Source organism: Ursus americanus, chromosome 2 (genome assembly GCF_024610735.1).
Source record: "Ursus americanus isolate L20-20 chromosome 2, mUrsAme1.1.p, whole genome shotgun sequence".
NCBI classification, from domain to species: domain Eukaryota; kingdom Metazoa; phylum Chordata; class Mammalia; order Carnivora; family Ursidae; genus Ursus; species Ursus americanus.
In genome coordinates, this window is record NC_142128.1 from 7,940,911 (window position 1) to 7,966,378 (window position 25,468).

The 25,468-nt window shown below is 52.9% G+C and overlaps 1 protein-coding gene across 1 annotated transcript in view; it reads left to right on the top strand.

The window, feature by feature from the left end:
• Positions 1 to 1,505: 1,505 nt before the first annotated feature.
• The window catches only part of COL26A1 (collagen type XXVI alpha 1 chain), a 145,030-nt gene continuing 121,067 nt past the window's right edge, over positions 1,506 to 25,468 (top strand). The window contains exon 1 of the mRNA XM_045773887.2: positions 1,506 to 1,722. Within this exon, the coding sequence (XP_045629843.2) occupies positions 1,565 to 1,722 (158 nt within the window). The 5' untranslated portion in view covers positions 1,506 to 1,564. The remainder of the gene's footprint in view (positions 1,723 to 25,468) is intronic.

Here is a 25,468-nt window from a genome sequence, read left to right on the forward strand (position 1 = left end):
TCCTGGGAGATGGGGAATGACCTCATCACTCACTGGGAGTTAGCCAACTGTCCAGGGAGCACAGATCAGTTTTGGGGGAGGCCCTAAAAATCCCCTGATACCCCACATTCTCTGACTCTTTTAGGTCTTGAGAGAGGGATGGAGGGCAAGATGAAAAGGAAGTCGTCCTAGGTCCAAGTGACACTTATGGGCTGCCTACTCTGAAATGGACTCATCCATCCTGAGTCTTGTTCGGAGACTTGGGAAGTGTGGGTGGGAGTGCCATTGAAAAGCCCTGGGCAGGATTTGAGGGTACTGAGTGGCGAAAGAGGGGGTAGAAAGTGGGGGAGAGGGTGAAGTGGTTTGGATATGACATTTTGGGGTATGTACCCAAGGGGGTACCTATGGGATATGTAAGCAAGAGGGCAAAAGCCACTGGAGTGGGCCTTTCCGGCCACATTGCCAACAGCATCCTCCTGTCTTCCTGTAAAAACAATCCCACAATTCTGCAAAATGTATTGCAATCCATTAAGCACTTCCATATTGGATGGCTTCTCTCCAGATTTACCACATTTTACAGACTAGGAGCTCCCCACTGTGAACAGGGCCAGAGGCAGCCTCAGGGCCTCTGCGGGCCCTTAGTATGCTTTGGCGGGGAATTAGAAAGACTCCCAACCTCCCGAATCCACAGGCTGGATTCGGGTCCTACCTGTCTGTTGCATGAGGTACAGTGCCGTGGGTATCCAGCAGCCCAGAAGAGACCAACCTGGGGCCAGGTTGGTGGGCTCAGCTTGTCCATCTGTAAAAGGTGGGAGGTGGGATTGTATTAGATCTCCCCTCCGTCCAGCTATGTTCCAGATCCAATACCTCACGAATCCGCGATTCCAGAAACAACTCCTCACCCCAAATCCAGCGCTTTCCTCGTTCTGTGTTCCGTGCGACAGCTCACCTTGGAGGTCGAGGTGTAGGGTGGAGGTGAAAGGGAAGAGGATTCTAGGAAAGCCTGGGCGAGCAATTGTTTGGTCCAAAGGGTCCTGGACCAGGACCACGTTATTTTTCGGCTTAATTCCTGTGAGCCTCGGTTTCCCCCTCTGAAAAATGGGAACAGCGCCACCTAATACAGAAAGCAATGTTGTGGGGACTAAACAACTTTGCCCAGGGGACATCGCCTGGCACGGAGTGGGTGCCCCACGAGCGTTTGGGGACCCGAACAGGACTTGGTTGGGAAGGTTCTAGAGTGTGTGCGCGCGGACGCGGGAGCAAGGTCTGGCTTTCCGGGCACGCGGCTCCCGGACCCCCGGCTCTGCAGCCACTGGCTCCTCCTCGGCCGCGGACCGCCGAGGGTTAACGAAAAAACCCCACGCCCCCTTTGACGGCGCAGAGCCCACCTCGCCGAATTTGAAAAGGCGGCCCTGGTGAGGCGTGGGCGCCCCCCCCAGAAACTTCCAACTCCCGGCCGGGCTCCGCTCGCTCTCCGGCTGCCTCGCTCTGCTCCCGGCGGGGGCCGCGGGTTCGGTCCGGCCGCGGGTGCGCTCCCGCCTGTCCTCCCGCCCGGGCTCCGGGTCCCCGAGGGCGGCCGCGCAAGATGAAGCTGGCTCTCCTCCTGCCCTGGGCGTGCTGCTGCCTCTGCGGGTCGGCGCTGGCCACCGGCTTCCTGTACCCCTTCCCGGCCGCAGCCCTGCAGCAGCACGGCTACCCCGAGCCGGGCGCCGGCTCCCCCGGCAGCGGCTACGGGAGCCGCCGGTGAGTAGCGCGGGGCTGCAGGGCCTGGGCGGGACGGGGGCGGGGGGGGGGGGACGCTGGGGGTCCTGGGCGGGTGGGGGCTGGGGACGCGGGCCGGTCCGGGGCTGCGGATCCAGGCGGTCGGGGGCTGGGGATCCGGGGCAGTCGAGGACTGGGGGCTGCAGGCAAGGGGCTGCGGGGCGGGGGACGCCGGGCGGTGTGTGTGTGTGTGGGGGGGGTGGTGGAGCGCTGGGCCGTGGGGCTGCGGACGCGGCGTGGTGGGGGGCTGGGGGCTCGGGGCCGAGGGTCCGGACGTGCGGGGCCCGGACTGAGGTGGTCTCGGGCCGCGCCCACCCTCTCTCTTCCTTTCTTTGCTCTCCCAACCTTCGCCCCTTCGGCTCCCGGCTCTGAGTGAGGGTGGCTGAAACCTGCGGCGGGGGCGCGCGGAGGGGCGACCGTGGCCCGCTGGGTGGCTCAGTCCCCGGTGTTTACCGGCTCACGTGGCTCCGCCGCGCTCACCTGAGCGGCCGCGGCTTTGTGTCGGGGACCAGGTTCCCGGGTTGCCAAGGCCGAGCGTCCGGGGCTCCCGCCTCTCCTGCCGGCTGCCCAGGGACACCGGGAGGACGATTCCGTCCCGTCTGGGGGACTGCGCCTCCCCAGCCACCTGGGGACGTGGAACCCGGCCCGGATCGGATGGACCCGCGGTGGGGCGGGAGGAGGAGCTAGGTCACCGAGCCCAAGGTGCCGGGACGCGCCGGCGGCCTCCTCCTCTGCCGGCAGGTGGCGCCCTCGCCACCCCCCGGGAAGGTTGGGGCAGCGTCTCCTCCCCGCGCGGTTGAATTCCCCCCGAAAACGAGTAAGCACGCGAGGAAAAGTTGCCAAACGCCTCATTTACGGAGCTCACTCGAATTTAGCTTTTCCTCATTTAATAATTACAACTCACGCGGCTGTCCTAGCTCTCTAGAGCACACAACGCGCCGCCGTTCGTACCTTCCACGCCTTTTGATCCTAAAACTACGCCAGGGGTACCTATTACAGCATCATCTTTCCTTCAAGTGAGGAAGTTGAGCCCCAGGGGGAGGTCCCCAACTTTGTGGCAACTCAAGACTGATCTTCTGTCGGCTTTCTCCAAATCCTGAGCTTTCTGCCGCACCGCTCGACTTGTTATTATGGAAGAAGCAAGAGACAGGTCCCAGTTCTTTCTCCTCGGTGATAGTTATTTACCAAACCCGGGAGAGCTACCAGGACGAATCCTGGCAATGTCTTACAGCCCCGGGGAACAGGGATGCTTGGTGCTGGGCGGGCTGTACACTCCGGGGCTGGGTAAGGCGAGACTCCGAAAGGCAAAAAAGTACTTCTGGAAAACTTTGGATACAATTTGATTTCCCTCATTTTGTTTGGAAATACTTCCAACATGGCTTCTATTAGTATTATTCTCCAAACACCCACAGTAGTGCGGCCTCTGCACGCTTCCATATGAGAGGAGTCTGAAAAAATAAACTTTTCAAGTTGTAGGATGATTTGTATAACATGATCTCATTTAGGAAAAAAAATATTCTGATTTATGGGTGTGTAAATGCCCAGAAATAAAGCTTGTAGGCAAACATTTCTTGCAGTGACCTGTATGAAAAGCCCAGAGGCCGGAGGGCAGGGGTGGACTTTCATTTTCTCCCTCCCTTGACTTGGGTCTTGTTAGCATCTTTTACCAGGAGCATATATTCATGTATAATTTTTGTAATTAAAAAGTGTGGGAAGGAAAATCCAAAAAGGCTCCCGCAGAGTGGAATGTCTGTGCTAGGGAAGAGCCAGAGGTGAGGTCCCTGAAGGAAGCGAGTGAATGGGGACGGGCATCCCGGCGTTTCGTGGGCTGGAACTTGGGGGCCGCCACAGAAACTTGGAAGGATTGTTGCAGCATAAAAAAAAAGAGGCCCAAACAGTGGTAATCTTCCAGAACTCTTTCTACCAGGATGGGAGCTGGGAGAAGGTATAATTAGGTTTAGGGAGGATCTGGATGAATCTGTGGAAAACGGATTCCTGAATAGGATACTGGGAGGTGTTAAGGAGGCTTGGGGCAGGTTCCAGATGCTGGAGATTGACGCTCGGGAGCGTAACTGAATCCTGCCATGCATGGCCTAGTGTGGCCATAGCAGGCTTGAGCCGGCCTGGTGTCACACGGTCCCGTGTCTCATGAGCGATCAGTCGCAGGTGGCCTGTGTCCTGAAATTCAAAAGCCCCAGAAGCAGAGGGCTTGGAAGACAGCGTTTGGCCCAGTGCCCTTCACGGCCTTGGCCTCGGCTTTGGCTCTGTGTGTGGATTGGTCTCAGTCGATGGGCCAAGTGACAGAGCTGTTTCTTGACAAATAGTCTTCCTTTAACTTCATGCTATTGCTCCTGTTGGCATCTGATTTTTGGATGTGGTTTGTATTATCCTTTGTGTGTGAGTGCCCACGTCCAAGCCTATGCCTGCCCTTCTGGGTCTGGCCTGTGCTGGGGGCCCCTCGCCTAACCTGGGCTGCTCTGCTCTGCTCCCCTTTGTCAGAAGCCCAGGGTGGACCCCTCTGCTTAAGCAATTTTGGTAAAAAAAAAAAAAGAAAAAAAAGAAAAAAAAAGAGGACCCCCACTTCCTCGGAGGATTGTTTCCAGTAGAACCTATCAGCTCTGCATATGGGCCACTAATGCTTTTTGCCGGCCATAGAGCTGTTCAGGGGCCAAATCCAAGCTGAAGGGAAATGCAGCATTGGTCCACCTACAGGGCTGCACTAAGAACGGGGGCCCCCAATCCCCTGCCTCAGTTTCTCCATTCTACCCTAGTAAGCATAATGCATTTGTGAAACTCTTTAAAGTATGCACATTTCCCTCAGTTCCCTTTCTCCTCGCCTCCTTCCCTCCTTCCCTTTTCTGCCACAGATATTTTCTGGGGTGTTTTGTCTGTTGTCTCCTCCTCAGCTCTATCTCCAGACCTAAAGGGGCCAGAGCAGCAGCGAGTGATTGGGGCACAAGGATGGAGACCTGATGAGGGGTTCTATGCCTTATCTGTGTTGTAGGTCTCCCAGCTGGAAGAAGAAGAAGTTTTAATCTGGATAAATGATACATTTTATATTTCCTATTAATTTTTGGAGCGGAGGTGTTCTTCTGACTAGGGGAAAACAGAAGAGATGTGGGACCTGCCCAGATTTCAGCAGAGGAAGGAATAAATACGTCCGGAGAGTGGGTTTTTGGGGCGGGGGGACCAGGGACAAAGCTGTTTTTTGCTTTTCCCCTGAAGAAGAGAGCTCATTCCAGAAACCGCTTACCCTCGTGTAGGGCCCGAGGCACGAGAACAAACGGAGCCCATACACCGTAGGGCTAAATGTCTACATGTTATGACTCAAGCTAACGGATGGCTCAGTAAGTGGGTTCTGTCCACCAACCTTGAGGAGCGTACCTTCTCAGATAGCCGGGTCAATGAGGAATTCATAGGTGCCATAGAATTCTGTTCTGGAAAATGGCGAGGCTTGTTGGGAGCCTCCACGTGCAAGGCGCCAAGAGCAGGAAGGGCGTGCAGATGCTGGGCTTGCAGCACGGGTCGGACCTTGTTCGGCCGTCCCCACTGTGGTCAGGATGGAGTCTGAGCTGCTCAGCCACATGTCTGAGCCTTGGCTCGCACTGCCGCCCTCTGGCCACCTGGCCCCCTGTGCCATACCTAGGCTGCCCCTCACCCTCCAGCCTCGCGGCGCATGCTGGTGCTCTCACTCTGGGTCGCACCTTTAGTGATGCTGATACTAATGAATGAGGAATATTCCCCAGCCTATGGCCTGTTCCATCCTCGTGGCTTTACCCGCATGAACCTGTCATCCTTGCCACCCGCTCACTCCTCACCCCTCCCCACTCTACCATTATTCTGAGCACCGGGATATCCAGGTGTGTGGCTCACCAAGGCCCTGCGTTACTCTAGGCCTCCGCTCCCCTCCCTTCCCCTTCCCTTCCCCTTAGCCACTATCCGTGGCCTTGTGCCTTGCCAGGCTCTCACTTCCCCGCAGGAACCTCCTCACACCTCAATATATCGCTCTCATAAATTCATAAATTCTGGATGCAGCCTCTTCCATCCCACCCCTTACTCATGTGGCTGACCCCTCCTTTGCTCACGTTGTCTTCTTGTCCCATGTTTGTGGCCTTCCGACCTTCAACTTCCTGTGCCCTCGACCTTCTCTCCCAGCTGCCTAGAAAGGCCTCCTGCAGGGGACCCTCCAGCCTCCTGCGGAAGGTCAGGGGGGCTGTTGATCTGTTTTTGCAAAGCCATTGCTCATCGGCAGTGGTGATGGGGTCTGGCATCGGGACTTCCTGCCCCTCGGCCCAGGTACCTGGGGATAGGGCACTGTATGTGTCAGCCCTGTGATGGTGACGCTATGTGACTGGTCCAGGACCAACCTAGCCACTGTCTGGTGGGGCCCGTTTTAGTTCTATAAGGATCCGTCTTTCTCCTCTGCACCACTGCCCGATGGGCCTTTCTCAGCTGCAGTAGAGGCCACTCTCCTCTGGTTCCAGCCCTTGGGTGACCCACCATCTCCTGCATTGGCCACTCTCCTCTGGTTCCAGCCCTTGGGTGACCCACCATCTCCTGCATTGGCTTAGGTCAACTCTTAGTGACTGTTAAGGAGCTGCCCAGGCCAGTGGGTTAAGAAGGATTCTGAGGTGGAGTCTGGGCTCTGTGAGGAGTGCCAAGACAATTGAGGGATGTCACTGTGACTGAGGGACAGGAACGTGGAGGCAAGTGTGATGTATTTGCAGCCTTGGCCTTTATGATAAAATCTACCCTCTCCAGCATCGCACAGAAAGGCTGTCTTTTTTTTTTTTTTTAAGATTTTATTTATTTATCTGAGAGAGAGAGAGTGAGCAAGCATGAGCGGGGGTGGGGGAGGGTGGGGAAGGGCAGAGGGAGAGGGAGAATCAGGCTCCCTGCTGAGCAGGGAGCCCGATGCGGGACTCTATCCCAGGACCCTGGGATCATGACCTGAGCCAAATGAAGACAGATGCTTAACCGACTGAGCCACCCAGGTGCCCCAAAGCCCATCATTTGTCCTCTACACCAGCGATACTGTTAGTTATTTCTCTTTCTTTGCATCTGCTCTTTGATTTGTTTGGTATGCCTTCCCATGAGCACCTAGAACATTCTGCTTACCTCTATCTCCAGCTTCTCGACCTTGGTACCCTTGACATCGTGGACTGGGCAGTCCTTTGTCATGCCACCATCCTGTGCCTTGCAGGGAGACCAGCAACATCCATGGTCTCCCCACTAAATACCAGGAGCACGCCCTTGTCTCCAACCGAAGCAACCCGAAGTGTCTCCAGACACTGCCAAATGTCCCCTAGGGGACCAAATCACACCCACTTGGAAGTACCCTTCTCTCGGAACTTGAACATTTTGATTTGGGGGACATTTAAAAATAATTTTTTTTTCCCTGTGGTATTGTCAAGCCTTTACACAAGCAGAGAGCAAAATAAACCCCCCTGTGCCCTCACTGGGCTTTGTTAACAATTGCACTTTGCCACACTTATCCGACTCCCCTTTGCCCCCCAACGCATACATATCCTGTTTGTGTGGGTGGAGCATTTTACCTTTTTTTTTTTTTTTTTTAAAGTAGGCTCTGTGCCCAACGTGGGGCTCGAATTCACGACCCCGAGATCAAGAGTCGCATGTTCTAGCAGCTGAGCCAGCCAGGCGCCCCTATGCGGAGCATTTTAAAGCAAATCCCAGACTCCCGTTCATTTACTTGTACTGTGCCGTACCCGCCTGAGTCCTCACCGCGCTGCCGCTGTCCCAGCTAAGCTGACTTCTACGCAGTCCGTACTCGTATTGTTGTTCCTTATGACTTACTATTGGATCTAAAATCCAGTCCACACCCAGATTTTCTCCAGTTGTCCAAAAAGTGTTTCTTTCTTGTTAGTTTGTTCAAATCTGGGTCTAAATAAAGTTTGCTTTGGTTCTTGTGCTGCTTTTCCTCTCTCATGGGAGAAAAGTCCTCTCTGCTTTGTGAAAATGCTTTTTTCCCTCCAGCCATTGGCTTGCTGAAGAAGGCCAGTAGTCCTGCAGAGTGCCCGGGTTCTAGACCTGGCTGATTGCTTCCGAGCGCTGTAACTCAAAATTCCTATGTTGAGTCCCCCAGTATGATGGCATTTGGAGGTGGGCCTTTGGAAGGTAATTAGGTTTAGATGAGGTCCTGAGGTTGGGGTCCCCATGATGGCGTTGCCGTCCTTATAAGAAGGGGAAGAGAGACCAGAGCACTCTCTCCCTCTCTCTCTGCCACTTGAGGACACAGTGAGCAGGTGGCCGCCTGTAAGCCGGGAAGAGGGCCCCACCGGGAACTGAATCTGCTGGCACTTTGACCTTGGACTCTTCAGTCTCCATATCTGTGAAAAATAAATATCTTTTTGAGCCACTGGGCTATGGTATTTTGTGGTGGTGGCCGGGCTACTATGACATGACATTTTGCAGAGCCAGTTCAGTGATGCTGGGACAAAGTGGCCTTGTGGGCATGAAAATAGACTTCCCCAGACTATACCACCCCCAAGTCCGGCCCATCCCTCACATGTGCGGGGTCTGGGGCAAGGGTACAGAGGGAAGCCCACACACCATATGTCTAAATCGTGATTTAGAAATCAAGCTTACAAACTGTTAAATAAAATCTATGCTGTCATCGACCTCGAACCTACTGTCCCATATGCCCTGGGGTAGGGAGTGAGGCTCATGTTTAGAACTCTAAGCCTCTTTAAGTTTTGTGCTGGAATTCGGCAGTACAGGGAGAACCCCCTTCACTTCCCTTCTTGTCCCAACCAACACCTTGCTCCACGTGGGGCCTCACGCATACACTGGACACTTTATCCAGCCTGGTACCTCCCATCCTGCCCTGACAACTGCCACACACCTCAGGCCTCAGAGTGTCCAGCTGTTAGGGAGGGAATCCCAGGCCCCAGGTACGTGCACTTGGTCTACAAGGGTGGCTGTGGTTTTGGGGGTCATGTCCCCTTGGCCCTATAGCCTCCTTGCCCTGTGGGGAGCGCTGTGGCCGGAAGGAGGCTGGATGCAGGCCCTGGAAAGCACAGAGCTCAGGGTGGGGCTCCTGTTGCTTAGATTTAAGACAGTTCCATGTACACGTTACCTCTGGGGAGATGTGGGGTGAGTTTCCCCGTGTACACCCCCATCCTTGAAAGTTACATGGCCTCTCCCTAAATGTCCCCCGTCAAAAGGACTCCATCACAATGACCAACTTAGGCTGTCTGTGTCTGAATGTTCCCTTCTGGTTTCCTCCCTGCTACACCTGCTTTTCATCCCTCATGAGACTGTGGGCGCCGAGGGGGTCATCACCCACCTGTGAGCGAGGCCTCAGGAGAAAAGGGAAAAGCTTTGTAACTTAGAACCTTTTGTACCTTTAGTACCATGCTTTCCCCAGCTTCTGGCATGAGGGGCCCCACATTTTTCTCTTGCACTGTGCCCCACAAGTTAGGTAGCCAGTCTTGCTCCCGTGCTTTAGGTGGTCTCTCTTCCCCTTCGCCCTGAACAGCTGGGCGCTGACTGGCTGCTCACTCAGATGAGCCCGGGAGATAAAAGGATCGTCCATCCAGACCTAGGAAGTCTGGGACCTGGAGATCTGTATTTTAGTGGCCTCCCCCAGGTGGTTTATCGTGCAGCCGGGTTTAGGAAGCAGTGCACGGAGAACAGAGTTTTTGGGGATTCTTTCATCAGGACCCATACCAAGAAAGACCTTTTCTATGGCGACCGAGTCTGACTGCGCATGCGCGCACGCACGCGTACATCTGAAACAAGTTTTACAAAATAATGCTTACTGTTACCATATGTGATACTCTGTTTTTTATTGTATTCTATCAAGTTCATAAAACAAGTGCTTGCCAAGACTCAGAAAATTGATTCCACAGCCCCTCTGGGTTAAGACCTGCCTGGGAGCCCCTGTGCCCTGGGGGAATGTGGGAGGCTCCTTGCTTCCCCCCTCTGCCCCTTTCTGTGTCTGGCCCTCCCGCCTCTGCTCTGACTCTGAAGTCTTTCTTGTTGTTTCAGGCTAGCTGAGCGTGTCCCCTTCTTACCCCAGAGGCCTCCCCCAGACCTTACTCCACTCTTTCGCGGGACAGCCACAGAGCCCCTTCTTTCAGGAAGCTTTCCAGGACTGACCTCCCTGCTCTGTGGGCAGCTCTCTGTGCCTCTTGGATCTGTGATTATTTGCGTTTTTCACCCCGAGAACTCACTTCCCACTTTCCCTGCAGATGGAATCATTTCTCGTACCCGTTTACTCCCTAGGGTGGCCCTGACCGGCCCATCTGGGAGATGGGTGCACAAGCTGGCCCTGCCCGCCACCCACTCCTGCCCCTTGGGGATGTGAGCTTATCTACCCAGGCATTTAACCACCAGGAGGCTGAGCCCAGGAGGTGAGCTGGAGCTGGGGACTCAGATGTGAGGGCTGGGGCAGGCTGCCTGGAGGCCTGGACCCAAGATGTCCTCTGCAAGCTCTGGGAAGTGAATGAGCACATCTGGGAAGCCTTGTGTCCCTGATCGCAGGTTCTCAGGTGCCTGACCTTCAAGGAGTTACTATTGAGCACCTATTGTATGCTTGGTGCTGGAGGCTGCAAGGTGATTGGTGATTGGTGGGGCCTCAGAGACTGGTTGCCGAAGGCAGACCCCTGAGCCAGGGTGGGATTTGCTGCTTTGTGGGTGTGGGCTAAATGGGGTGGGCAGGCAAGGGACATATGAGCAATTGTCTAGGGGAGTTTGGGTGTCTCACGCCTCAGTTTTCTCTTGTAAAATGGGGATGTTTACAGTGTTTACTTCAGAAGGTTCTTCCAAGGCTTAAATGAGTTAATAGAATGCTTAGGAAAAACATGCTGGTAAGCACTCTCTTTCGCCTGGTGGATGGGCAGTGTGCCTCATGGACCTTGCAAAGGTTGTGAGGACGGGGTGTTTCACAAACACACGAGGCCATGAATCCTTTCCTGGGGAGCATTTTGTCAGGCTGGTGTCCTGGACGCCATACTGCGGGAAACACCAGCCTGGTGGATCAGGGCTACATATTTTGAGGACTTTCCAGGGAGTCACTTTTGAAGTGGGTCTTGTAGGATGAACAGGAACGTTCTCGGCAGTGATGGGGGAGGGCGTTTTGGGTGGACCAAACAGCCTGGTCAGGGCTGGGAGGCCTGACCGTGGTCATATGTGGTTAGTGCGGGTGAGTTCAGAACGGCTGGACCCAGGGCTTCACGCAGGCACCGGGCAGGCCGGGCCCTTGGAGCCAGAGGGCAAAGCCTCTTTCTGCCACCCTGAGGAGCCTGGGCTTTATGTCTAGACATGGTCACAGTGGGTCTTGTGCTGGCTTTGCTGGTGGGAGGAGAGCCAGCTAACAGACAGTGTTGGCAGTCCCGGGCCACTTGGTGGACCACTGATAGGCAGTGGTAGGTTGACAATGACTGAGGGGGTGGGTGGGTGGGGGGCTGCCCAGTGCTCGGGGGATGCTGAGAGCCGGCCGCTTTGCTCCTTGGAACATTGCAAAGACTGCAGTGTTTCCTCAGCTTTGAAAAGGCAGCAAAGCACCTTGAGTTTTTAGAAAATACTTGTATTTTTCCTCCACGGGGTTTTCGTGGCATGCAGCCGTGGGCTGGCCCACATCAGGATTCGGTGGCTGCTTGTTGAGTGAATGAATGAACAAAGGCCTTGACCTCTCTCCTCTGGGAACCTGAGGCTGTGGCCTTTGCCCTCGTGCAGTTCTGTCATTCTGAGGGGTCTGGGAGGGAGGTCCTTGTCTGCCCTTTGTCCCCACCAGGTCAGCTCTGGAAGCCGTGTTCAGCGGAGTGATGGAGGCGACCTGCTTGAGGGGGTCCTTCTTCTTCCTTTGTAATAGAAATGGGTGCAAAAAGGGGACCTTTCCTGAAAACCGCTCAGATGTAAATATCTGGAGAGACTTTTCCCCAAGGCCCCAGGGTTTTCTGTATCTCCTCTCCCTTCATCTTTCGCTCCTCTCCTCCCCTCCGCCCCCCCCCCCCAGCCTGTCTGTTATTTTAAAATCCATTCCCAGAGAAACAATTCCTATGGCAATAAGAACACTACTCCAGGCTTCTCTTGGCTTGAACCGGTCTGACACTTCATTGCCGCTTCTAGAGTGTATGAGCTGGACCCTGACCAACTCCGCCTGGGGCAGGGAATATCGTAACAATAACTAACTGTTCGAGGATTTTCGGGAATCCTGCAGCCGATGCTAAGAAAGTAGACACACGGCGCACTGTTCTCCTCCCTGAGGAGTCAAGGGTCCCCGGCCTTTCCTGCCCGGTCTTCCTTTCCTTGCCTCCCAGAAATCAGCATGTAGACGGTCCTTTGGTGGCCAGTACAAGACCACCTTGAAAGGAGCTGGACCCCGTCCAGGTTAATTCTGTAACACTCGGGGTGGGGTGGGGGGTGGAGAGGCAGGGCTCCCACCTCCCGAGCCTCTCCTCGGCCTCACCGGCTGCTGCGTCCAGAGTGGAGGCAGAACTGGCCACTGACGGCTGACCTCTGCCGGCTCCCCAGGGCCCACAGGGACTTTTCTGGAGCTTGTCCTGCTGGGTGTTAATGGTGGTTACGAGAAGTAGTTTGGGAAGTGCTTTCGAACCGAGCTCAAGAGTTTCCCTAATAAAGAAGGAGGGCGTGAACCTGGCTCTGGGCGGCCCTGACTGACTCACCTGACCTCTCCTCATCTGTAAAATGGGGATGATGGTCCTTCTGGGGCTTATCTGAGCTAATATTAACCAAGTGCTTAGACCCTATCTAGGAAGCACTCTTTGTGACTCGTTTCAGTGATAAAGGCTTTCCCAGCAGGGTGCCAGTGGGCCTTCCTTGCAAAGCTTGGGAAATCGAGGCCACTGACTCTTTTTCTGGGGAGCGTTTGGTTTGTGTGGTGTTCCAGACGACACCCTGGGAAACGCTGGCCTAGTGGGTCAGAGTTCATGTGTCGGTGGTTTACGGCGCCCTTAGCCCATCGCGAGCTGGTGCTCAGCGATCTCAGCCCACCCTTTTGCCCAGGACCAGGGGAATACGGGAGTCAGGGTCCTGTCGTTTCCTGAGTCCCAGAGGACCCTGCTGGGGTTTCCAAGGCCTTGAGTGGGGGGTGTGGGCCGGTCCACACTCCCGGCCTCATCTCAGCCACTAGGGGACGGAACACACAGGGTTGCTCCCCAGAACGTGATGGGGGAGCAGGTGGGAGGGGCTGGGGTTGCCCTGAGATGCCCTTGGTGAGGTCTGATGAGCTTCCGGTCCCAGAGAGCGAGACCATGTGGTCCCTGGGTTGGGGGACAGGGCACTTCCCCCACGAAGCTAATAGGATTGGGTGAGATCAAATGAGGAAGTGTGTTTGTTGGAGATGCAGACGAGATAGTTCTCAATGCGTTCCTGCCCACCGGACGCCTTCCATCTCTCTGAGCAAGACTCGGGGGGGGGGGCACCAATGCCTGTGGGAGGATAGATGTTTCCGTGTGTGTGTGTGTGTGTGTGTGTGTGTGTGTTGCTTGCACCCATGCCTGGTGGCAGCTGGTACCCCAAACCTTTTACATCTGTTTGCAAGTATCTGGTCCCCCTACCCCCTTCCTCGTTATGGAGGGGCAGGGAGTGTGCGGCCTTTGCTGAGCAGCCCCCCAGTTCCTGCCACTCGGGGGGCCCAGCAGAGGGTCCTTCCTGCTCCGAGCCACTGCGGAAGGCTTAAGCTTCTGTCTCCCCTGGGGAGCAGGCTCTGGAGCTGGGCCCGGGCGCGGGCTGTCCGCTGACCCCGCGGGGCCCTGGAGGTGCCGGGCCCGCGTGCCCCCAGCTCGCTGGGGAGGCCTTTGCTCAGAAAGTGGCAGTTTCCTTCTGATCTGGCTCCGTCTGTCTGCGCCCCGGCCAGTTGCCTCTGGCATCTGACATTTTTGTCATTCCTGCTGCCCTGGAAGGGCTTATTTGGGGGAATCAGCACTTTCCTCTTCCTGTTCCTCTGTGATTGACTCGGCCACACGGCTGACTCCCGATTGGAGAGGTCTTGGCTTCCCCGGGCTCCCACCATTTCTGCAGGGATGGAATCCGGGGTCTGCAAGGGGTTTGCGAGGCTCTTTCTCTCGTGTGTCACACAGCTGATGATGGCAGTTAGCTCATACCCTGAGTCTGCATGCAAGGGCCCTGAGCATGTCTGCGCGCCTTCCTGGAGAGGCAGCCGAGCTTACTGGAGAGACCCCCTAATCTGCTCCTTGTGTCTCTGGGTCCTCTGCTCACCCAGCTCCCTATGAGCTCACGCTGCTTCCTGCTTCTGCCGTCTCTGCTTCTCTTGGCTGAGCCAACTAACTCCTGCTCAAAGCTCGGAGCTCAGCCTAAACATCATATCTTTGGCGAACCTTTTGCGGTCCCCCAAAGTAAGGGCAGGCCTTTTAGTTAAATGCCGTTGGCGCTTGCTGTCATACCCAGGAGCTCATGAAAACTCCCAGTCCATCCTCTAACCAGTCGCTTGATAATTACTTAAGAGTTGTCTACGTTGCGACTGGTTCTTGGAGAGTCCCTGGGTTACCGATTATCCAGCAGCGGACTAACTGCTTTGCAAGCTGTATTAGTTCCCTCCTGCTGCTGTAACAAAGGACCACAAATCTTGGGGCTTAAAGCAACGCAGATTTATTACCGTTTCGTTCTCGAGGTCAGAAGTCCGAAATGGGTCTCGCTGGACTGCAAGGGATTCGCAGGACTGGTCCTTCTGGAGGCTTCAGTGGAGAACCCATTTCCTTGCCCTTTCCACCTTCTGGGGGTTGCTTGCGTTCCTTGACGGATAGCTTCTTCCTCCATCTTCAAAGGGCACCCTCCAACCTCTCCTCCTAACATCTCCACTCTCTCTGACTCTGACCCTCCTGCACCCCATCTCATAAGGACCCTTGTGATTCGGTTGGGCCAACTCGGGTCATCCAGGATCGTCTCCCCACCTCAAGACCCTTAATTAATTAATTAAAAAAAGATTTTATTTATTTATTTATTTGACAGAGAGAGACACAGCCAGCGAAAGAGGGAACACAAGCAGGGGGAGTGGGAGGGGAAGAAGCAGGCTCCCAGTGGGGCAGGGAGCCCGATGTGGGGCTTGATCCCAGGACCCTGGGATCACACCCTGGGCCGAAGGCAGACGCTTAACAACTGAGCCACCCAGGCGCCCCCATCAAGACCCTTAATTTAATCACACCCACAAAGTCCCTTTAACCATGGAAAATAACAGATTCACGGGGTCCAGGGATTAAGATGAGGACATCTTGGGGGGGGGCATTATTTAGCCCACTACACAAACAGAAATGAAAAAAAGAAAGGCACACCAGACATTTGGGTCCTTGGAGAGTTGGGTTAATCCCGGAATTCAAACTGTTCATACTGAAAGTAGCTTGAAGCCTCAAAAGCCTGTTAAGATTCAGCCTTGGGGCGCCTGGGTGGCTCAGTCGGTTAAAGTGTCTGCTTTTGGTTCAGGTCATGATCAGGTCATGATCCAGGGTCCTGGGATCGAGCCCCGCATTGGGCTTTCTGCTTCTCTTTCCTTCTCTCCCTCCCTCTACTTGCCACTCCACCTGCTTGTGCTCTCTCTCTCTCTCTCTCTATCAAGTAAATTTAAAACATCTTTAAAAAAAAAAAAGGGGGCGCCTGGGTGGCACAGCGGTTAAGCGTCTGCCTTCGGCTCAGGGCGTGATCCCAGCGTTGTAGGATCAAGCCCCACATCAGGCTCCTCTGCTATGAGCCTGCTTCTTCCTCTCCCACTCCCCCTGCTTGTGTTCCCTCTCTCGCTGGCTGTCTCTATCCTGTCGAATAAATAAATAAAATCTTTAAAAAAAAAAAAAAGACTCAGTCTTGCATGAAAGACCCGTGGTAAGGGCATGGCCTTCCCATGCAAGTTTTTATGTAGGCTGTGAGGTAGGGATTTAACTTTAGTTTTCCCCCTGAACCTCCCCTCATGCTTCTATTGAACAATGCACCTTTTTTTTTTCATAATTTGAAATGCCACTTTTATCATATACTCAATTTCCCTGTATACACAGCCCTTTTCCTGAACTCTTAATCTGATCTGGTGCCCAAACCACACTATTTTAATGGCTATATACTTATTGTATGTCTTGTTAGCTGATAGAGCAGTTCCTCCTTCACTGTTCATCTTTATCAAAATACTCTTAGCTGTTCTTGTACATTTTTTCTTGGGGGTGAATTTTATAACCGTCTTTTCGAGTTCTGTAAAACATGCTGTTGAGATTTTGGTCTAGGCTGTGTTGACTTAATGGACTCATAGATTTCGATGTTTATAATATTGTGTGTTTTTTCAGGAACGAGGTATACGGCTCCATTTATCTAGATCTTGTTCCATTTATTCTTAGGTGTTTTATAGTTTTTATGGCTATCATGAATGCGTTCTTTTTGTTCCCTGACATTTGTAAATGTTTATGTCTGGCAAATAGGAAAGCTGTTGATTTGGGGTGTGTTGGTTTTATATCCAGTTACTTTCATGCATTAAAAAAAATATATTTTAATGGCTTTTCAGGTGGTTCTCTGAGGTTTTGAGGTAGAGAGTCCTAGAGTCTCCAGTGTGTGGGTGTCCTTCCACACAAATGTCCCAGGCCGATGATGTTCCCCCAAAAGCTCAGGTGGCCCGAGCATTCCTAAGGGAGAGAGAGCAGCGTTTCAGACTGGAGTGATAGTCTCATAGAGTCACCCACACTAGTTCAGATGTGAGCTGTCCAGTTGCCTCATATGGTCTGGGGCTGGCTGTGTAGACTGATTCTGGTCCTTCCGCTCCTGTCGATGTACTTGCCGAGAAATCACAGGGCTGGTTAGGACTGAGTCACACCTGCATCCCAGAGAATACAGAGGGTCGAAATTGTGAGTGCCTGGGACTTGAGACACCCTAGCAGGGAAACTTGGTGGGGCGGGGGGTGGGGGGAGGCTGGGATTGTCTGCCTTGGTGATCACCATGTCCCCGGCATCTGCCAGTATAAAACCAGAAGTAGGTGATCAAGCCAAGTCGGTTCCTACGGGGGCGGGGGGCTTCTGCCAGCTGTGGGTAGGTGGGTAAGTCGGTTCATAAAGGCTCAGCCAAGTTGGACTGCGGTGGGTGGGCCCCAATGCTCAGAACTTTGGAGTCAGGCAGATTGACCTCAGAACCTTGGCTCCCCCTCTGGCCACGGGCAAGTTGCTGTTAACTTGCATCAGTCTGCATATCTGAGAGATGGGACTTTGGGTAGCCAGTTCCTGTGGAAGCATTACATGAGCTGTCTGAATCTGGGCTGTGTCACCCTCGCAGTACAGCATGGAGTGGCCCGTGGGGTCGCTGCATTCTGGATTGTGGGTCTGCCATGAGCTGCTCGTGCCTGGTCCTGTCCCGGCTTGCTTTATTCCTGTGTCGCATACTTGTTCTGTAGCTGGGCTCAGGGACAAGAGCCCCGGCCTAGATGGCTTTGTTTGCCGGGGCAGGTAACCCGGGACTGAGCATAGCATGTGAGCTAAAACAATCCCTTATTGATTCAACAGCAACAGGACTGATTGGGACACCACTGTGTTTACTTCTCAGGCTCAGCAGTCCAGCTCACTCAGGAGCTCATGAACCTAGGGCTGCGTTCTAACCTTGGGACAAACCAAGGAATGAACAGGGAGCCCGGGGGACCCTGACGGGGTATGAGGGTCCGGGCAGTTGCATGAACAAGAGGTTTGGCAGGAAAACCCGGTTTTCAGCCTGGCCATTGGCAGGGAGGCAGTAGTGCTGGAAATTGTCTGCCTGCTGGCCTGGGGCAGCTGCACGTGGGGACAGCTGTCTCCGCTTTGGACATTGGATCTGCCCTGAGATTAATAACAGAGCCTGGCCATGCCCGTGGGGAGCAGAGAGGAGCTTGGGTTACAGTGCACCAGGAAATTCACCTGCCCTGCTGACAGTGGGTGGGTAGCCTGCAGGATGGATGGGCTTTGGGGGCTGGGGGGTGTCTGGGCAAGACAGCTTACCACTGGCCAAGCCAAATCCACCCCCTTGAGATGCAAGCCGACCCTCCCAAGAGCCGCTTTCTTTCCGCTGGACCTGAAACCAGCAGGAGCTGATCTCCAAGAATTATGTGAAGAGCTGGGAATGGAAACCAAATGTTGGTGTCAGGTAGAGAAAGCTGATGGAAGCCCTCGGCCCGGCAGGCCTGGGAGCGGCGTGGGCCCGGACTCCGGTGGCCAGCACAGATGTGTAGGTGAAAGGGGCCTGACGCGTTTTCTTTCAAACAAAAGTTTATTTTCTCCTGATTGTATTTACTGCAGCTCATTTGGAAAATATGGAGAAAGTGGAAAGGAATAAATCATTTATAATTCCATTTTTTTTTAAGTTTTAAATTTTTTATTCCTTTTCTGGTGGCAAAACACACATAACATAACATTTACCATTTTAACCACTTTTTTTTTTTAAGATTTTATTTATTTATTTGACAGAGAGAGAGACAGCCAGCGAGAGAGGGAACACAAGCAGGGGGAGTGGGAGAGGAAGAAGCCGGCTTCCAGTGGAGGAGCCTGATGTGGGGCTCGATCCCAGGACTCTGGGATCACGCCCTGAGCCGAAGGCAGATGCTTAACGACTGCGCCACCCAGGCGCCCCCATCTTAACCACTTTTAGCGTACAGTTCGGTGGCATTAAACACATTCACATGGTTGTGCAAGCATCCCCGCCATCAATCTGCAAAACAGAAACTCTAGACCCATTAGACACTAACTCCCCAAACCCCTCTCCCCCAGCCCCAGGCAACCACCATTCTACCTTCTGTCGGTGTGAATCGGACTCCTCTCCGGACCTCATCTAAGTGGAATCGTACAGTATTTGCCATTTTGAGACTGGCGTATTTCATTTAGCGTCATGGTCTCCATGTTGTACCAAGTGTCAGCTGAGCATATGTATGGACCACCTTTTGTTTAACCTTCCATCTGTTGGTGGGTAACCTTCTGGCTATCGTCAGTAATGCTGCTGAGAACATGGCCGTTCACATACCTCGTTGAGGCCCTGCTTTCAGTTCTTTTGGGTAGATACCCAGAAGAGGAATTGCTGGGTCATATGGTAATTCTATTTTAATGTTTCGAGGAACTGCCATACTGTTTTCCATAGCGGCTGCTCTGTTTTACATTTCCACCAACAATGTAAAAAAGGGTTCCTATTTCTCCACATCCTTGCCAGCACTTGTTATTTTCTGATTTTTTTTTAAAGATTTTATTTATTCATTTTTGCGAGAGACAGAGGGCATGAGCAGGGATCGGGGCAGTGGGAGAGTCAGCCACAGAATCAACTGAGCACGTAGGTGCCCCCGATCTTTTTTTTTTTTTTTTTGATAATAGCCGTCCTGATGGGTGTAAAGTAGCATCCTAGTCTCATTGTGGTTTGGAGTTGCATTTCTCCGATGATTAGTGTCTTTTCATGTGTTTCTTGGCCATTTGTGTTTATCACTGGAGAAATATCTATTCAAGGTTTTTGCCCATTTTAAAAATCAGGTTGTTTTTTGTTGCTGTTGCTGTTGACTTTTTTTTTTAAAGATTTTATTTATTTATTTGTCAGAGAGACAGAAAGAGAGAGCACAAGCAGGGTGAGCAGCAGGTAAAGGGAGAAGGAGGCCCCCTGCCAAGCAAGGAGCCCGATGCGGGACTCGATCCCAGGACCCTGGGATCATGACCAGAGCTGAAGGCAGACGCTTAACTGACTGAGCCACCCAGACAGCCCTTTGGTGTTGACTTATAAGTGTTCTTTATGTATTCTGGATATTAACCCCTCATCAGATATATGATTTGCAATTTTTTTTTCCAATTGCATGGGTTGCCTGTCACTCTGTTTTTTTTTTTTTTTAAAGATTTTATTTATTTATTTGACAGAGATAGAGACAGCCAGCGAGAGAGGGAACACAAGCAGGGGGAGTGGGAGAGGAAGAAGCAGGCTCATAGCAGAGGAGCCTGATGTGGGGCTCGATCCCATAACGCAGGGATCACGCCCTGAGCCGAAGGCAGACGCTTAACCGCTGTGCCACCCAGGCGCCCCTGCCTGTCACTCTGTTGACTATGTACTTTGGTGCACAAAGGTTTGACATTTTGATGCAGTCCAGTTTATCTCAATTTTTCTCTGTTGCCTGTGCTTTTGGTGTCATAGCCAAGAAATCATTACCAAATCCAGTATCATGGAACTCCTGCCCTACGTTTTCTTCTGTTTTGCCTGAAGAGTGTTACTCTTTTAGACTTATGTTTTGCTCTTTGATCCACTTGGAGTTAATTTTTGTACGTGGTGTAAGGGAAGGGTTCAAGTTCATTCTTACATGTGTGGATATCCGGTTTTCCCAACACCATTTGTTGAAAAGCCTATCCTTCCATATAATTATATTTTTGAGAGGCATGTTTCTGTTTGGGCTTTGCTCTGTGCTTGCTTATTTATTTACTTACTCTTTTGCAGAGTGGCGATCGTGCAGGATGTATTAAAGAGAAAGGTCTGTATATTTAGTTTCGTGGCCCACCTTTTGACACATTTGCTTGGAAGCCTCAATCAAGGAAGCGATCTTCATTCCTTCTGTAAATATTCCCTGTGTCCATGGTTTACTAGGGACGATGTCAGTTTCTGGATGTGCGGAAGTGATTCAGAAAGGGGGGGGGTCACTGCCTTCAATGTCCAGTAGAGGAGAGTAAATGAACAATTATCACAGGAGACCTGCATTCACAAAGGTCTGGACAAAGCGATAGAAGGAAACAGGCAGGAGCAATGTGTTACCCAGGAGAGCTGGAGAGGCTCCCCAGAGGAGGTGATATTTGAGGTGGTTCTCGAGAACAAAGAGGCAGGGAGGAGGAAGGTTGAGAGTGGGGAGCAAACAAGGCCCAGCGAGGGGAAAGGAGGGGGCCTGGCATGGCATGGCCGAGGGTTCTGAGAACAAGAGGCAGCAAGTGAGGATGGAGGTGGGAATAGGCCACCTGATGGAGGGCCAGGCAGTGTTGCTGTGGTTCATGCCTGGGGCCACGAGGAGCCCCTGGACGTCTAGAGGGAGTGGAGTAAGGTGGGCCACCAGATGCAGTACTTATCAGAGCCTTAGAGAGGCACAGAGTCAGGAGGCTTGTGTTGTGTTAACCAGTCTGCAGAGAGATGAGAACTGCCTGGCCAATGGTAAAATGGCAAATAGTAACAGCTCCCTGAGAATATCTTAGGGATCACTGTGTACCACCACCCCCGCTCAGGGTCTGTGGAAGCTGAGCCATAATTTAGCACATGGGAGGAGATCTTGCCTGGGGCTTTGTTTCTGAAGGGAGTAGAGTGTGATGACCAAGAGTCTGATGAATAGTTTAAGTCCTGTCTCTACCACCTGCCAGCTGCGTGACCTGGAGAAAGCCATTTCTTCTCCAAGAGGCTTGATTTCCTCATCTGTAAAATGGGGACAATCATCATCTCTACCTCAAAATTGGAGGTGACGAGGAAACAAGAGAAGTCTTTAAAGCACCTGACTTTATCCCTACTGAACCATATATTTTAATTTTTAATTTCATGTTTGAATTTGTATGAGTGTTGCACGTGTACGTAAAGAAGCAAATAGTTCTAGAAGGGTTAACATGAAAAACAACAGTCCTTTATCACATACCTCCTCCATCCTGCTCTCCAGGGGTCCCCACTACCGTTCCTTAAACGTTCTATATTCCTGGTATTTGCCCCCCACGTCTCTAAAAAGCATAGTTATTGTTACATCTTGATTTTTCCATTTTAGACATTAGGTTTTGACTTTTCACTACGGAAGACAAGAGTGGAGTGTCATTCCCATGCCACCCTTGCTGTCACACGTTTTCCGAGTCGGCGTTTTTCCCAAGACACTAACTGTGTATCACAGTTTTGGTTAGCTCGATACTCAGGACTTACATTGTGTCTAGTGATCGCTGAGCCGTGTAGGGGACTATGATGCCTTTCCTCTCCCTGCCCACATTTTTGAGCCTTCTTATTTTTGTTCACTTAGCTTGCTGTGGGGTTATTTTTATTTTAAGATTTTTCATTTATTCATTTGAGAGAGAGTGCATGAGCGAGAGCATGAGCAAGGGGAGGGGCACAGGGAGAGGGAGAAGGGGACTCCCCAAGGAGCCTGATGCAGGGCTCGACCCCAGGACCCCGGGATCATGACCTGAGCCAAAGGCAGATGCTTAACCGACTGAGCCACCCAGGCCCCTCTTGCTGTGGGGTTATTAACTCATCTCTGAACTCTCCCCCAGTCGAGCAGATTTCCTCCTGATAATCCGTTAGAGATTCTGCTCCTCTCTTCTCTTTGGAGTAGTTACTGCCCAGATCTGAGATCTGGCCAGGTAGAAGTTGAAACCTGCAATCTTGGGATTGCTCTTCATCAACGTCCTGGTGATTTCCTTTGCCTCAAACTTCTCCCCTGTGTTGGACCCTCTCTTTCCTGCATCTCATAGCCACTATTTTTGGTTTACTCCCTACTTGTAACGGAATGCATCCTTTAGTAGCTTTCTGAGAAAAGGTGGCAGGTGCATGAGGCTTGGTGTCAGGAATTCTGCCCCAGGGCCGAGGCTGAGACATTTATGTTCCTCTCCTGCCTACCTCTGCCATGGGTTTTACACTAGAATCTCCCACCTGACTTCCCCCCCTTCTCAGGCTAGACTGTCAGGGATCAATACGCTTGGCCGTGTGAGTTTATTCCTATGAATTCATACTTTCTATTAGGTTCTGACTTCTTAGAAATTCCTTTCCTTTCTCTCCAACTTAACCACGACTTCAATAATATGTACTTTTGACTTGGTATTTTAACCAGCATCATTTGTTGTGCTGAACCAAGAAGAGTTTTGTGAGCAAGACAAGGACCTTGGGTGGGGGAGGGGGATTACCCAGGGAAGATGAAAACCAGGGCCTTTACTCCAAAGGCCCCAGGATAGAGAAGACTGCTGTTTTGTGTAGGGACTTCAGTCTCAAACGCTCTAGGTGGGCCTCCTAAGTGCTAGGAACTGTGGTTAACTGAGGCAAATGCCACATGGTCTGGAGCTCATGTGGGTTGGACACCCACTGGGAGCAAAGACCCAAAGTGCCTGGGGCAACAAACCTCAACAAACAACGGGACAAAAGCAAGGGAATGCACGAGCGAGTGCCTGACCCACTCAGGAAACTGAGGCACCCGCCTCATCCCTCCGCCAGAGCAGGTCTGTAATTTCTCAGAGGGGTCCCAGAGTGAGGTCCTTGTCTTTGCTTTGTTCCTGCCAGACCAGCTTTCCAGAAGCCACTTTAAAGAAGCCACAGAGGCCACCAGCTTTAGGGGGCTTGCTTCTCCCTTTGAAGTGGGAGTGGGTAGAGAAGGGGGAGTGTTCCAGAAAATTCCTTGAGACAGCCTCAGTGTAAATATCTGGTGTGGTCTCAGGGATTGGGAACCCCTTCTCTGAAGTTGGGAAGCTGAGGGTCCACTGCAGGGGCTGTGTGGCCGGCTGGGCTTTGTGGGGAGGGCCTCTCACAGACCCCCAGAGTCTCAGAGCTCTGGGCCCCTCTGTTCCCCGTGTGGCTTCAGGGCTCCTTCAGGAGAGCATCCCCCCTCCTCAGATCTCCTCTGTGGCCTGTGCCCTTTGCCCGCGCCCTGCCTCTCTGGCCTGACCCGCTAACGAAAGCCTTCTGTGCAGAGGTCAGTGGCGCCTGGCTGTGGTCTCAGAAGCCTCATGGGGGACGGGGCGGCAGAAGGAAGGGGGGCTGGGGGAGGGGCCTAACCCACAGCGCTGGAGCAGATGGTGAAGAAAAACACAGACTTGTTTGCCTCTCTGGGGGTTCGAGCACAAGATGGGAGTCTCTGGTCAGACGCGTTTGCTCACACACAAACGCATGTGGGAATGTGTGTGTGTGCGGGGGTGGGAGGTGGGAGTCACCCCATTTGTGCCACAAGTGCTGGGGCCTGGTGGGGATTCTGGTTGGTGTTTACCTTCCTGAGGGACTGACTGTCTGGGCTGTGGATTTGTCCTGGACAGGGGCTGTGTGTGACTTCCCCCCCAAACAGCTGCCCCCCAGTCCTCCCCCCGCCAGAGACATGGATATTTTGGGCGTGTGTCAGTGCAGGTCCTGTTGAGTGATAGCTGGACTCAGGAGGGTTCCAGAGGAAAGGAGACTCTTCATCTTCCTGGATTATCTGCCCGTAGGTCTTCCCCATGACTCTGGGGGAGGGAGCCATCTCTGCATTAGGACCCAGTTCTAGAGACCTTTCAAACTCTGCAGGCTTCAGTTGAGAACTAAATGTTACCTTTTGTAGTGTTAGGCTGACTATGTTTGCCTGCGTTTATGTCTCATTGCAGGGACAGGTGTTGTTACCCCCTTACCACCACCCCCCCCACTGTCGTCTTCCTGGGAAAACGGGCTGGGAGATGGAGAGGGACGGTTCCAGGGTCACACAGCTGGGGAGTGGCTGAGCCGGGGCTGGAATCGAGTTTTCTGGCTTCCTACCCTGTTCCGTCCGCATCGGGCAGCGTGGGGTCTGTGTTTAGATTAACGGAGTGGCAGGGTGTCCTCAAACATACTGTATGAATAGAAAATGGGAGGTATAGGGGCGCCTGGGTGGCACAGCGGTTAAGCGTCTGCCTTCGGCTCAGGGCGTGATCCCGGCGTTATGGCATCGAGCCCCACATCAGGCTCCTCCGCTGGGAGCCTGCTTCTTCCTCTCCCACTCCCCCTGCTTGTGTTCCCTCTCTTGCTGGCTGTCTCTATCTCTGTCAAATAAATAAATAAAATCTTAAAAAAAAAAAAGAAAAAAAAAAGAAAATGGGAGGTATAGGTATTTATTACTTACAGTTCCCGCACAGGGTCTCCTGAGGAAGCACCGGGGTTCGTTGGGGGTAGGGTGGGGTGGGGGAAGCCTCGTTGTGGCTTTTGCTGGAAGGAACAGGTGAGGGAAGGTAAGCAGGCTTTCAGGCTTAGGCTGGCCAGTTTGAACACCTGCGGTGGGCTTGGGGGTGCAGGGGCTGTCCCTGGTTGGGTGTGGTACCCGGCCCTGGGGTGACTAGGGCGGGTGGGTAGTTGGTCCTAAATGTGAGAGTCCCCAAAAGGAGGCAGCTGCATGTGGCTTCTGGCTCGATTGGTTTGTATTTGCAAGCCGTGCCCTGGGAGCGGGACTTGCGCCAGGTGGCTCGGGCATATCCTCGGGTGGTCCAGAGCGAGGCGCGTGTGGCGTCCGCCTGTAGGGCAAACGTCGGGGCATGTGGGTTATAGAAGCTAGAAACACAGGGGCGCCTGGGTGGTGCAGTTGTTAAGCATCTGCCTTCGGCTCAGGGCGTGATCCCAGCGTTCTGGGATGGAGCCCCACATCAGGCTTCTCCGCAGGAGCCTGCTTCTTCCTCTCCCACTCCCCTTGCTTGTGTTCCCTCTCTCACTGGCTATCTCTCTCTGTCAAATAAATAAATAAAAATCTTAAAAAAAAAAAGAAGAAGCTAGAAACACAGCAGGTACACAGGGGCCTGTGTGAGCCCGTATGTGAGCAGTGCCGGCTCGGGAGCAGGTGCTGACGTGGCTACTGTTTGTCGCCGATGGGGACCCACGTGGGCCTCCGACAGGCAGGGGCCGTGCGTTACTGCTGTCCACCATCTACTCAGTAATTAGCGAACTGATGAGTTGTTTCGTATTTGTGTTCTCTGTTCAACTACAAGCTTCCTGAGCATAGACACCGGGTTCGGATTTGGGGCTCCAGGACTCTAAGACAATAAATACGTGCTCTATCAGAGCATTAAGTCGGAGGTAATTTTTTACAGCAGCAATGACAGCAAGGCCACACGCTACCTCCCTGCTCTGAACCCGTCT